The following is a 13,445-nucleotide window of genomic DNA, read 5'->3' as shown; positions in this document are numbered from 1 at the left end:
AGTGAAGGAGGAATGTTGTATTTTTGTGTAATTAATTGATTTATGATTAGCTTAGTAACTATTGTAGTTATTACCATGTTTATTATTGCATGTGCTATACCATTGAGTATACAGACAATTCTTTTTCAACCTGTGAATTATTGTCTACTTCTTGACACGTTAGTACATAACAGATTGATATAAAGGAGAGGGAAATAATGACAACAAAGAGAGAGACAGTGTCAGTAAGAGAAGGACTGTACAGTATATACTGGAGAAGGAGAGAGAGAGAGATTGATGAGAGATCAAGAGATGTTCATGTGTGATGGTAATACATTCACATGAAGTCTGAATTGTCTGATATGCACCAGGCTACTCTGTCTTGTATGAGGTGATAGTTAAGGTAAGTATTAACACAAGTCACTTTGTGTCGTTCATCTAACCAAAGTTTCCTTATGTTGTTATTATCCATTAATGAATTTAGGATGATTAGTATTGACTCAATAGACAATAAAGTACACCTTAGATCCAGTTCAACCAGTGATGAGTTATTGAGGAGGAGGTGAGAAAGAGCCTGTCCACTAGTAGAAGTGATGAGAGGATTAGCATAAAGAACTAATGAGGTAAGTGTAGAATTGTGTTCAAGTGCTTGACAAATATTAGTAACTCCTCTATCACTAACTGAGTGGAGACTGATGTTTAGTTCTTGCATTGTTTTATTATTAGTCAGTAGTATACACAAGTACTGGATACAATCATTAGCTAATGGAGTGTACCATATCTCAAGTCTCCTCAGGCTTAGTGTATGCAGTTTAGTTGATGATAATAGAGATACTGTACTATTAGTAGATGAGTGGCTGAGGTGAATCACTTCATTAATATTACTAATAATGACTTCATTACACTGCACTGGAGATGGATAGGTAAGGAATACACTGTCACCATTCCATTTCACACTGCTAGTGACTCCTATTGTATAAACCAAAGGATTATACTTACATACATGTATATACATGCTACATATTCACATCATGTGTATATACAAACACAAGCAACTTACTACAACCAATAAACAACACACAATGTACACACACACAATGCATCATGTGCAGGTAGGGACAAGAACGTAATTATATTGCATGGTCATATCACAGTAATCACATATTCTTTACTTTTATCATGTTGTTCCTTGTCTTGTCTCAGTGCAGATATCATAATAGGATCATCATTAATAGCCTCCAAGAAAAGAGAAGCTTTCTCATTATTAATAGACAAATTATTCCTTATCTTCTGTAGAATAGGAAGGAACACTTCTTTCACTGACAGTATAAACTCTAACAATTGAAGTGACTCCAACTTTGAGTAAATTGAGGAGTAAACACAACTACTAGGAATGAGGCTCTTTTTACCAGACACCAAGGATCTTCCTTTCCACTTAAAACTACTCTCCTTCTCATATATTTCCACTTGCTCTCCCTCACTGACTAAAAGGTCATCAACACATAACTTATGATAGTCATGACACACTGTGTAAATAGATTCTGCTGTTGGTGATTGTGTACACTGATCCTTCTCTATACAATAAACAATTATTTAAAAATTCTCTTATTGTTGACTACTACACTTAATTGTGCATACCCCCTGGTAATAGTATTTATATTCAATATTTTACTCTCACTATTTTTTAATAGTTGAAGTGGTTAAAAAAATTGCATATTGAATTCAATCACATGCATGTACATGCATTCATACAGGTAGCTCATGATACTATAATTAATTTTGATAAAAAAGAATTTGCCACAATTGCAAAAGATACAGTATTGTGACACTTTCCAATAAAATTATTATTGGTATTTATTCAATATTGGTCAGTTAGTGTATTCATGTATTATTGCTAGCATGATACTAGCTGTGTTTGTGTGTGTTGTGTGTGTGGGTATTATATATTTAACTCACCTCCACTAGTTAATAGTATTTCTTTTATTTGAGTGCCACGGTGTCCTCCTTCATTAGCTATCTCTACTGCACTCTTTCTTTTCTCATCTTTACTGATAGGATCAGCTCCTAACTGCAGTAGCATTGATACTTCGAAACTATCACCAGCTTTAACTGATTCATGGAGTGAAACATCAAAATTGTTATTGTATTCTCTTCTGATAGGAATTGCATTATTGTCAACAGCTATTTCCAATATTCCTAATCTACTCATTGAATCTCTTTTGTTATTGATTGTATCAATAAGAGGCTGTGATAGTGAGGTTGGTATTATTAGTGTAATAATGATGGAGCCTCTATCAATTTCCACTATAGTGAAAATATCTTCTACTAAATGTCCAAAGTAGTATTGAAGAACTCTTTCAAAATTTTTCAGAGTCATCTCTTCCCATTTGTCATTCAGTTTAATAACAACTGGTTTTGTTTGATCACTAGTGGTTGGTGAGGTTGCTGCTGGTAATGGCAATAATTTATCTTTGATTGCTGATCGTATGTGCTTCAATTGTGATGATTCTGAGAATTTATCAACACTTTCAATGTATTCTGTTAGTTTGGCATGAATATCATCTGATGAGGAGATGAAATGATGTGCTAAACTCTTGAGCAATCCAAAATTGAAGAAATTGTAATGAGGTCTAATGGCATCAAATATAGTGTGCATGTTAATTTCTGATAACTTTAAACCTTGCCCCAAATATTCTTCTGCATGATATATAATATCATCTGCTTGTAGTTTCTCATTGGAGACAATTTCAATAAAATGTTTTCTGACTTTAGTGACAAGACCAATAAACTGGTGATGTAGTGATTCAATGCTGAGGGCAACCTCTTCCTTTGAGCTGAGTTGTATCACAGTGGGTTTAGAGTGGGGTTCAACATGCAATTGGCGTAATGGCTGGACTTGTCCTGGTGATCCATGCACAGCCTCAGTACTTAATATGCTGCCTTCTTTATTTCCTAATACTTGATGTGTCTGTAGTGATGGTGCAGTTTTACTTCTTGGTTTTGGTATTGGGGGTGTCTCTGTAGATAATTTTTTATGACGTCTTGGACTTGGTGGCAGGGCTAGAGGTGTAGATAGTGATTTTTTGCGTGGTTTAGGCACTGGTGGAGGAGAAGTCTTGAGTGTCATTTCACTCTTTTGTGATGAACCTATTACATGTTGTATCATTTCATTGTAAACTGTTATTTGTAATACATATAATACCTTTTATTTTTTCAGTAGCTTCTCTCATTTTATGTAGCAGTGTTGGACGTTCTTCAAACACTTTGCTAAGAAGTAACATTCCTTCATCAGCACTAGCAGCATTTCTAATCTTTCTTATAGTATCAGCATCAAAAAGAGACTCCTCCAGTTGTCCTTTGATCAATAACTCATGAAACTCTATCAATTCAGGTACTGTCGGTTTATCATCTAGTATATCAATTAATGCAGTAGGAGAGAGTGGAGGACCTCCTATCAATGGCTTGCTTGTACTAGTAGGAGGAGTTGGCCCTATTGTTAACAATAGAATTTACAACCGGTGATATGATTTCCCAGAAGAATAACAAAATATTATTCATTTATTTAAAATTATTTATTGTCGTTGTATATGGTATGCTACTATGAATCCCAGTATAGTCTAATATTATAATTACTAAAAAACACTCGTGTATGAGGTGTCAATATCATACACAATTGGTGATATTAACTTACTCTCTTGATCTAAATTGTCAGCTGCAGCATTCTCATTCATAGATTTAAGAGCATCTGACAGTGAGTCAAAGGTAGCTCCACCTTTACTGTCAACATTATCAGCTCTGGACAACCACTTGGAGAGACACTCTGTCAGACACTCATAAGTTGTAACACTGTCCCTTTTAATGATGTCCAGTGTGTTCTTGTGTAGTCCTAGTGTCAGTCCCAGCTCATGCCATCTTGCCTGAGGGAAACCACATCTCTTCAACAGATTAAGAACATCAATCAGTTGATCTATTAGTAAGAAAACATAAGATATACAAGTGTGCTGCAGTTAGTCAATATTACTTGTAGTAAAAGGAGAAGTGGAGACAGAAGGAGAAAGAGAGTTGCTCTTAGTAGCCATTAATTTTGTTCAAATTGCTGGCTTGCAGAAGTATTAAAGGGTGGGGCTGCTTAATTCATGACGTCATTGTCAGGTACTGTGTATGCACATTCATGCACACGCTAGGTAGCTATGGCTATGGTGAAGTGTCAATGCTTGTTGCTGCATATGGTGACCAAACCTTTGTTGTGGTGGAGCAGAATGCCGAGTAGTGGAGAGACTCTATTTTAGGCAACATTGGATAGTATCACCATGGCAATTGATCTAGTGGATGCCGAACTAAATTGTATATATATGCAACAAATGGCACCAGTTAAGACTTTTCTATTAGTGTGAATATAAGGATGGAATAGGGTTATCTATTGTTATATTGAGGTTGGGAAAAACCCGGTGTAAACTTTGACAAAAAATAATAACCAAATAAGGCTAAATTTTAAGAAATACTTCTTTAACTACTATGTTCTGCCTGTTATCATGTCAAGTGGACAATAATAACAGTATACACGCTGCACTATTATAGTATGACAATGCAAGCTGACACTTCACTACTTCATACTATCACATTTATCATGTGACACGACAATGACGACATTGTCAGTGGTAGTACATGTAACAATCCTGCACTAATATAAAATAACTGGCACTATAGTGTATGACACAATGACAATGCAACTAGTTCAGCTGGAATTCGTGATATCTTTTACAAAAAATATTATGATGGCTTTAACCCTGCTACTAGGACTCATATTACTTTGTACTGGGTTAGCAAGTAAGCCTCAAACATTTTTATAATTATGATTGATGTGTACATAGGTGGTATAGTGACTGGATTTCAATATACTAATGGAAGTGTGTGTGCTGGAGACAGAGTGGAGTGTAACTGTACAACAAGTGTTGGAGTAATAGACTGGACCATCAGTTATAGAGTACTAGGATCCAGTAACCAAAGCTGGATACATGTCAAAACTGTAAATTTCAATAAAGCTAGAAATGGTTCTACTACAGAATGTGAGGGATACACTTTTACTTATGATCCTGATGATAACAGCTCAAGGCTGATATTTCATTTGAATGCATCTGAGAGTATTCTAATTGTATGTCAAGATGGCCATGAAGTGGACAATGAAACTGCAATAATCACTGACATAGGTAAACCTGTTTTAAAGTAAAGAGAATTAATTGATACCGTCAATGTTTTGCTTGTTAAATTATTGTTATTAATAGGTTATTATGCAAGAGCACCAACAAACTTAACAACTGCCTTCAATGCAAGTGGAGTTATTTTAGAATGGGAAGACACTGAGAATAATTGTACCTCCACAGAGTATTATGTGACTCTTAATAGTACATCAACTGATGAATTGATGTATAATACAAGCAACACAACCTTACACATTAAGCCAAGTGATTTGTTGGAAAATGTAACCTATACATACACTGTTAAGGGAAGGGCTGAAAAGCAAAGTACTATCAGTAAACCATTCACACTTGGTAGGGTATATGTCTCACTAACAAACATTTAGCCATTTATTTTTGATTTTTAGCTACTATTAAAGTGAAGAATGTTGCAGTATGTACAGCTAATACTACTGATCCTTGTAAGAATAATAGTTGCTGTGCTAATGTTACACTGAATATAACACTGGTGAGATTATTTGATTATTATACTCTTGTTATGAATAACTTCATAATGTTACCTAACAATTCATGCAGGAATCATCAGATCATGCAGATGTGAAACATCCAAGTCAGTTCTATAACATATCATACAGTTCCAATACTGGAGAAGTATCATATTGTATAACTGATTATGATAAAACAAAATGGACTGGATCAGGGTTTAATTACAATGAGAGGTATCACTTTACAATCACACAAATGAATGATTTTATTGCAGGAGAGCAAATAAGTATGTTGTGTGTGCAATAATTTATATATTTATAGTACTGCAGATAACAATACAACGACTTCTGAATATTATTGTCAATCACGTGAAAATGGTGGTTTACTATGGATAGGGATTTCTGTATTACTAATCATAATATTGTTCATTATTGTAATACTGTTAGCCATCATTGTATGCCAATGTAAGTACAGGAGCCAGAGGAAAAGCTAAAAATGTTTCCAGGGGCGGAGCTCTTACGCTAATGCTATTGCATGCAAACAATGAAGGCTAATTAAATATAATACAAATTATGTACATTCATGCACTTCCAAATTCTGATGTTACATGTAATTTCAGGCATGTCTATACTATTATTATAAGTTAATACAGAATAATTATTAGTATTATTGTCATTATCATTGTATTTATTATTTTTGTTATTATTATTATTATTATTGTTATTATTATTATTATTGTAAAAAAACTAAATCACAAACCAAACCGAGAGTAAAAGCCTCACAAAATTATTCATATTATTCTTTTGATTTATTAGCCTAGTAAATGACTTGTACAATTAAATGACACAATCAAAATTAGAAAATAATTACTAATCACAGCCTCTTAAAAATTTTAAAAGTAGATGTTAGACATGCTCTCTTTCTTTTATACAAAGTCTAACAGGATTTTTTGATTTTAAAGCAAGCAGCTTTGATAGCTCAAGTGAAGAAGACTGGTCAGTAGAAAGGACAAATCTTCTGCAAATATTAGCCAATAAAAGGTGAAGCTCTAGCTCAGCTAAACGCCTTCCATAACACATTCGGACACCAGCACCAAACGGGAGACTACCAAATGTAACGAGACCATCTTGCTCCTTCTTTCCCTCCCAACGATAAGGATTAAAATGCTCTGGATTAGGGTAGAGTTTTGGATCTCTTCCAATCAAAAAAAGCTCAAAGATTATTGAAGTATTTTTTGGAACTTTGTAGCCATGAATAACCATGTCTGTTTGAGCCAGTCTTGGAATTGGTGCTGCTGGATAAAGTCGTAGTGTCTCCTTGATACAGTTCCTGACTAGAGGCATCCTTTGGAAATCGTTGAAGTCAGGTACTCCATTTAAACCACAGACACTAGTAACTTCATCGTACAATGCTTGCTGCAGTTCTGGTTTCTTAGAAATGTGATGGAGTAGAAACACTGCTGTGTTAGATGAGGCATCGACGCCAGCAGAAAGCAAATCACATGCTTGCGAGAGAGCTTGCTCTTTAGTTAGCTTTTCCTTTATCAGCAAATGCTCCACTAGGCTAACCCTTTCCTCATTAAGTACTTCTCCTTCCTGAGCTAATTTCTGAAGCTGTTTGAAACGGGACTTCATCATGCTTTCTCCAATAGCATGCATATCATTCACTGCTTTTTTAAAATTTTTAAATGGTGCAGTAGGATACAGCTTATACAGTGGTAATGCTTGTAACATACTTCCTATGTTATTATTGAAATTGACTGCTGCTTTAGCAAAATCATCAGCCATTTGATTCCCTTCTTCAAAAACTGGCAAATCTTTATTGAACACAAACCAAACTACGCATTTAAGTCCCCATCGTTGTAAATCATCTCGTATATCAGTGATATAAAAATCTTTACTTTTCTTACTCAACCAGTGAGTTCCTAGCTCCTGAGCAGCATCATACAACTGATTAGAGAAGGTCGCTACTTTACGAGGTGTTGCTGGTTTCGCCATTGCAGATCTAAGTGTCTTCCACTCTTGACCTCCAGTGAAGAACATGAATGGAGGAACATCAATTTTATGACTAACCCAACCAAGTTTGTCTTCAAACCCAAAGCCTCTTAAAGGATATTTGTTGCTGGCTTCATTCTGAACCATTACTTTGAATACATCTGGATCAGTTGTAAATAAAGCTGGGCTCATACCAGGTATGATCAGTTTATAAAGTGAGCCATACTCTTTGAACCAGTCCAAAGATACAATTCCTATTGGTCTCTCCTTAGTAATCCTTGTCAGGAAAGTTGGAAGAGCACCAATCACTGGATAGCATTTGGGGCCAGGAATTTGCTTAAATGGTTTGGCAGACTTCCATAAAGCTAGTGAAGATGGATCCGCTTCATTGACGTAAACAGCAGACGAAGAATGACGATGAAGGCTTGCCAAAGAGAGAGAAAAGGATCTTCTGATTAAACCACTCCAACCATTCATTTTTCCGAACAGCACCTCCCCCCAAAACTGCAGAAGATTAAACCACAAAATTGCAATTATCTGGAACTAATTGAACAAACATGTCAGTATGGTTGGTGCATGTTGAGGTGATATAAGAGGCCAATTTTAAAAATATTTTTGTGATTATTTTAATACAAAGATTAGAGCTGGGTTACAGCACAGCAAATCGTTAAAATTTTCGAAATAATTGTTCACAGCAATAATTATTATTTTTGTAATTATAAACCACATTATTATTAAAACAATAATGAGAGGATAAGAGTGAGAGAGAGAGAGAGGGAGTATAGTCTCTTGTTAGGACAGTGGTGGTATGGATCCTCCTCCTCCTTCCATCTTCTCAATTTTCTCAAAATGCTTGCGAGCGTTTTTTACATTAACAAGAGTAACAGCAGACGCTAGTTAGAAAAGAGAAAATTATATATACGAAATAATAGAATCTAAATAGAATTAATTGGTCGTTTGATGCATCAAGTGTATGTACATGTAATGTACATGTAAATTGAGTAAAAGGTTTTATTGGTAATAAACAAACAACAAAACCAAATAACATTTGATACAAGAACTGTTATAAGAGCTACACATGTAAGCTGTACTTTGTATTTGCTCAATTGAATGCACCTAGCATTTACTCTGTTATTGGAGAAAAATCCATAAAATAGAATTTGAAATGGCAAGAAGTGGGACTAAACCCATCAGAACTTAGACGATTTTACATGAAAAGTTACACTAAATGACAGCTACTATAGTACCCTTCATTATTAGTACATGTACCGTACAAGATGATTTATTGGCAAGAGTAATATTTGGCGAATTTGCCTGTGGCAAGTTAATTGGCAAATTTTATAATGGCAATTTTGTTACACATGCCATTAAGCATGCTCAGATTGAAACAAAATGGCAGATTTTACATTCGCAATTTCTTTAAAAAAACCACGTATCACTAATACCGTATAGCTTGAAATTTTCATGGAATGTAAATTTCGTGTTTTCGTGGTTACGTGTAAACGTGGTAAACTGTCAACCACGAAATTTAAACCACGAATTGCCCCACTAGGAGCAAACCACGAAAATATCGACCGACAAAAATTTCAAGCTATATGGTATTAACTCCTCGCCTATAAATCATCTTGTACAGTATAATATGTAGTTACATGTATGTACATTGCATTTAGTGACTGGAGTTTATTTGAGGAGGGCTTTTTGTACATGTACTACATGTATACTGGTCATTCACCATGCAAGCAAGGACACTGTCTGTTATACTGAATTGTTAGTTTGACTTACGTATGGTTGGGTCAGACATGATAACCATTACATAAGTGTTTGGAGTAAATACATCAATAAATGCAGAGAACTGGGAATTCCGTAGTACTTCCATGCTCTGGAACTGAGTCTAAAGTTTGCTACACAGAAAGAAAAGGTGAGAGAGAGAGGGGGAAGAGATAAAGAGAAATTAACAGATACAGTACATGAACATGTAAATGCACTGTAAAGTGATTTAGTCTTATATGCATTTTGGCAAATTTACTATTTAGAATTTGTGGGTTTTTTGGTTTGCCAATTTTAATGCAAGCGATATTCACCAAGCATGTCATAATGATTGGCAATTTTGATTTTGAAATCTACCAATTTAATCTTAAGCACTATAGAAAGAAAGAGAGAGAAAGTGAAAGAGCTACGTGTAAAAGGATTTGTTGAGTTGTCAACTTTTACTCACATGTGTATTACCAAGCATGCACGATTGTAATGATTGGCAGTTTTAATAAAATTAAAGTCTGTGAAATTAAAAAGCCTTGACGGCAAGCAATTACAGAAATTAAGAGAGTGAGAGAACACACACAAATTAACTGTCACTACCTGCAACTCAGTTTAAACTGCTTGACTATGTTACTAATTTTTTCAAATCTATGAATGTCACTATGTTGCCTCTTCACAGAATGAGCTATGACCTAAAATGACATCATATGACATCATCGAGTCACATGATAATATCCACTTACCAGGAAGGTGGCTCTCTCAAAGAGGAGGACCTCATCAGCGTCAAGAATACCAGCAAAACTGTCAAGATGCATCTCAAGTGTATTGACATTAGGTATGAGGAGATGGACTATTTGAGACCAGGCCTAATAATAATAATAATAATAATAATAATAATAATAATAATAATAGAAAATGAAACAATATTATTGAAAATAAATTAATATTAATAATATTGAAAATAAAATAAAAAATTAATAATAAACAACAATACCGTATAGCTGGTAATACATGTACTGTACATAAATTTAATTTTTAAACTTGCTCCGAAATTAGGCCAAATACCCTGTACAGGGTATTTGACCAAATTTCACCAAAAATGACTAGGAAAAAATTCTCCAATTTTCTAATTTTTCTGATAGATATACATGTTCCTATTTTGTGTACAAAATTTGAGTTGACTCAGATTAAATTTAGATTTAAAAAAATTTCAAAGTTGCTCAAAATCAGGCCAAATTTTGCCAAAAATGACTCATAAGACTTCTCCATTTTTATAATTTCTCAACACAGTAATACACAAACAAGTTTTAATGCTGCCTAAAAAGTTTAAGCTGATTCCAATTAATTTGGATTTTTATAAATTCTTAAAATTGCTCAACATGTTCATGTACATCATGTACATGTATATGCTATTAGGCTTAAGTACATGTATCATGCTTCTTAGCTCACTTAGAATGCTTTGTGGGAAACCTAGCATTGTGTCATGCTATACATGTATAGGGTTAATATTGTAGAATAATATTAATTATATTAAATTAATAATAATTATATTTAATTTTAATATTGTTTAATAGGTTTTTACATCACTATTTCTGACCTTGTAAAGTGTCTCATCCCATATTGATGTCTTGAAACATTTACACTCAAGGGGCAACGATCTCTTAACAAGCTCAGATTCTCTCTTTTCATAAATCTAAATGAAAGAGAGAGAGGAAGGGAGAGAGAGAGGGAGGGAGAGAGAGAGAAAGAGAGGGAGGGTTGAAGAGAGAGAGAGAGAGAGAGAGAGAGAGAGAGAGAGAGAGAGAAAGGGGATAGAGGAGGAAGAGAGAGGGACAGACAGAGAGAAAGAAGAAAAGAGATTGAGGGAGAGAGAGAAATAAAAGAAATGAATGGAGAAAGGAGCGACTCATAATGTACATGTATATCAATATCATATGACATACCATTTGCCTCTGGTCTTCAGGTAAAAGATCCATTTTATGTATAGCATAAAATGCTTGCTGCAGTTCTGGTTCCTTGGAAACATCAGTGATGGAGTAGAAACACTACCGGCTGTATCGGAAGAAGTATCAACACCAGCAGACAGTAAATCGCATGCTTGCGATAGTGCTTGCTCTTTAGTTAGCTTTTCCTCAATTAGCAAATGCTCCACTAGGCTAATCCTTTCTTCATCAAGTACTTCTCCTTCCTGAGCTAATTTCTGAAGTTGTTTGAAACGGGACTTCATCATGCTTTCTCCAATAGCATGCATATCATACACTGCTTTTAAAAAACTTTTAAATGGTGCAGTAGGATACAGCTTATACAGTGGTAATGCTTGTAGCATATTCCCTATGCTATCATTGAAATTGACTGCTGCTTTAGCAAAATCATTAGCTGGCCATTTGATTTCCTTCTTTGAAAACAGGCAAATCTTCATTGAACACAAACCAAACGACGCATTTCAGTCCCCATTGTTGTAAATCATCTCTTATATCAGTGATATATGAATCTTCTCCTCTCTTGCTCAACCAGTGAGTTCCTAGCTCCTCAGCAGCATCATACAACTGATTAGAGAATGTTCCTACTTTATGAGGTGTTGCTAGTTTTGCCATCGCTGATCTAAGTTTTTTTCCATTCCTGACCTCCAGTGAGGAACATGAATAGAGGACCATCAATTTTATGACTTACCCAACCAAGTTTGTCTTCAAACCCAAAACCTCTTAAAGGATATTTGTTGCTGGCTTCATTCTGTACCACTACTTTGAATACCCCTGGATTAGTTGTGTATACTAGGCTCATACCAGGAATGATCAGTTTATAAAGTGAGCGAACCAGTCCAAAGACACAATTACTAATGGCCTCTCCTTAGTAATCCTGGTCAGGAAAGTTGGAAGAGCACCAATCACTGGATAACATTTGGGGCCGGGAATTCGCTTGAAAGGTTTGGCAGACTGAAGACGGATCCGCTTCATTGACCGTAAACAGCAGACGAGGACCACGATGAAGGCTTACCAAAGAGAAAGAAAAAGATCTAATCAAACTATTAATTTTGCCCCAGCACCTCCCCCAAAACTGCAGCAGTTAGATCTAGATCTAGCTAACCACAAAATTGCAACAACAAAACTTGTGATCTATACATTTTAAAAGTTAAATGTCATAAAGCTCTCTTTCTTTTATATGAAGTCTAACTGGATCTTTTGATTTTAAAGCTAGAAACTTTAATAGCTTAAGTGAAGAAGACTGGTCAGTAGAAAGGACAAATCTTCTGCAAATATTAGCCAATAAAAGGTGAAGCTCTAGCTCAGCTAAACGCCTTCCATAACACATTCGGACACCAGCACCAAATGGGAGACTACCAAATGTAACGAGACCATCTTGCTCCTTCTTTCCCTCCCAACGATAAGGATTAAAACTCTCTGGATTAGGATAGAGTTTGGGATCTCTTCCAATCAAAAAAAGCTCAAAGACTATTGAAGCATTTTTTGGAACTTTGTAGCCATGAATAACCATATCTGTTTGAGCCAGTCTTGGAATTGGTGCTGCTGGATAAAGTCGTAGTGTCTCCTTGATACAGTTCCTGACTAGAGGCATCCTTTGGAAATCGTTGAAGTCAGGTACTCCATTTAAACCACAGACACTAGTAACTTCATCGTACAATGCTTGCTGCAGTTCTGGTTCCTTAGAAATGTGATGGAGAAGAAACACTGCTGTGTTAGATGAGGCATCGACGCCAGTAGAGAGCAAATCACATGCTTGCGAGAGAGCTTGCTCTTTAGTTAGCTTTTCCTCTATCAGCAAATGCTCCATTAGGCTAACCCTTTCTTCATTAAGTACTTCTCCTTCCTGAGCTAATTTCTGAAGTTGTTCGAAACGGGACTTCATCATGCTTTCTCCAATAGCATGCATATCATTCACTGCTTTTTAAAAATTTTTAAATGGTGCAGTAGGATACAGCTTATACAGTGGTAATGCTTGTAGCATACTTCCTATGTTATTATTGAAATTGACTGCTGCTTTAGCAAAATCATCAGCCATTTGATTCCCTTCTTCAAAA

General features: G+C 35.3%; 5 protein-coding genes across 5 annotated transcripts in view; 1 reads left to right on the top strand and 4 right to left on the bottom strand.

The window, feature by feature from the left end:
- Nucleotides 1-118: 118 nt before the first annotated feature.
- On the bottom strand, nucleotides 119-4,459 carry LOC109582345 (uncharacterized). The gene is made up of 6 exons (XM_019997009.1): nucleotides 4,001-4,459; nucleotides 3,671-3,946; nucleotides 3,182-3,469; nucleotides 1,936-3,126; nucleotides 1,152-1,553; nucleotides 119-948 (listed from the first exon to the last, which is right to left on the bottom strand). The coding sequence occupies exons 1-6, from the start codon at nucleotides 4,056-4,058 to the stop codon at nucleotides 317-319; spliced, it is 2,847 nt and encodes a 948-aa protein (XP_019852568.1). The 5' UTR covers nucleotides 4,059-4,459; the 3' UTR covers nucleotides 119-316.
- Nucleotides 4,460-4,476: 17 nt separating this feature from the next.
- On the top strand, nucleotides 4,477-6,329 carry LOC109582346 (uncharacterized). Its single transcript, XM_019997010.1, has 6 exons — nucleotides 4,477-4,806; nucleotides 4,851-5,186; nucleotides 5,262-5,528; nucleotides 5,582-5,682; nucleotides 5,751-5,946; nucleotides 5,990-6,329. The coding sequence occupies exons 1-6, from the start codon at nucleotides 4,698-4,700 to the stop codon at nucleotides 6,151-6,153; spliced, it is 1,173 nt and encodes a 390-aa protein (XP_019852569.1). The 5' UTR covers nucleotides 4,477-4,697; the 3' UTR covers nucleotides 6,154-6,329.
- Nucleotides 6,330-6,383: 54 nt separating this feature from the next.
- On the bottom strand, nucleotides 6,384-8,244 carry LOC100640453 (cytochrome P450 27C1-like). The gene has a single exon (XM_003386864.2). It carries the CDS (start codon nucleotides 8,129-8,131, stop codon nucleotides 6,566-6,568), a length of 1,566 nt encoding a protein of 521 aa, XP_003386912.1. The 5' UTR covers nucleotides 8,132-8,244; the 3' UTR covers nucleotides 6,384-6,565.
- Nucleotides 8,245-8,493: 249 nt separating this feature from the next.
- LOC100640201 (probable cytochrome P450 516A1) overlaps nucleotides 8,494-13,445 on the bottom strand; it is a 6,002-nt gene continuing 1,050 nt past the window's right edge. Inside the window, 5 exon segments of the mRNA XM_019996994.1 lie at nucleotides 8,494-8,547; nucleotides 9,437-10,101; nucleotides 10,153-10,275; nucleotides 11,007-11,102; nucleotides 11,353-13,434. Coding sequence (XP_019852553.1) covers nucleotides 12,539-13,434 — 896 coding nt within the window. The 3' untranslated portion in view covers nucleotides 8,494-8,547; nucleotides 9,437-10,101; nucleotides 10,153-10,275; nucleotides 11,007-11,102; nucleotides 11,353-12,538.
- On the bottom strand, nucleotides 10,006-11,735 carry LOC100640326 (ras-related GTP-binding protein A-like). Its single transcript, XM_011405868.1, has 4 exons — nucleotides 11,463-11,735; nucleotides 11,007-11,102; nucleotides 10,153-10,275; nucleotides 10,006-10,101 (listed from the first exon to the last, which is right to left on the bottom strand). The coding sequence occupies exons 1-4, from the start codon at nucleotides 11,733-11,735 to the stop codon at nucleotides 10,006-10,008; spliced, it is 588 nt and encodes a 195-aa protein (XP_011404170.1).

Source organism: Amphimedon queenslandica, unplaced genomic scaffold, assembly GCF_000090795.2.
Source record: "Amphimedon queenslandica unplaced genomic scaffold, v1.1 AMPQUscaffold_13389, whole genome shotgun sequence".
Lineage (NCBI taxonomy): Eukaryota > Metazoa > Porifera > Demospongiae > Haplosclerida > Niphatidae > Amphimedon > Amphimedon queenslandica.
Note: the sequence above shows the minus strand (reverse complement) of the source record. Positions and strands in the feature narration are given on the sequence as shown.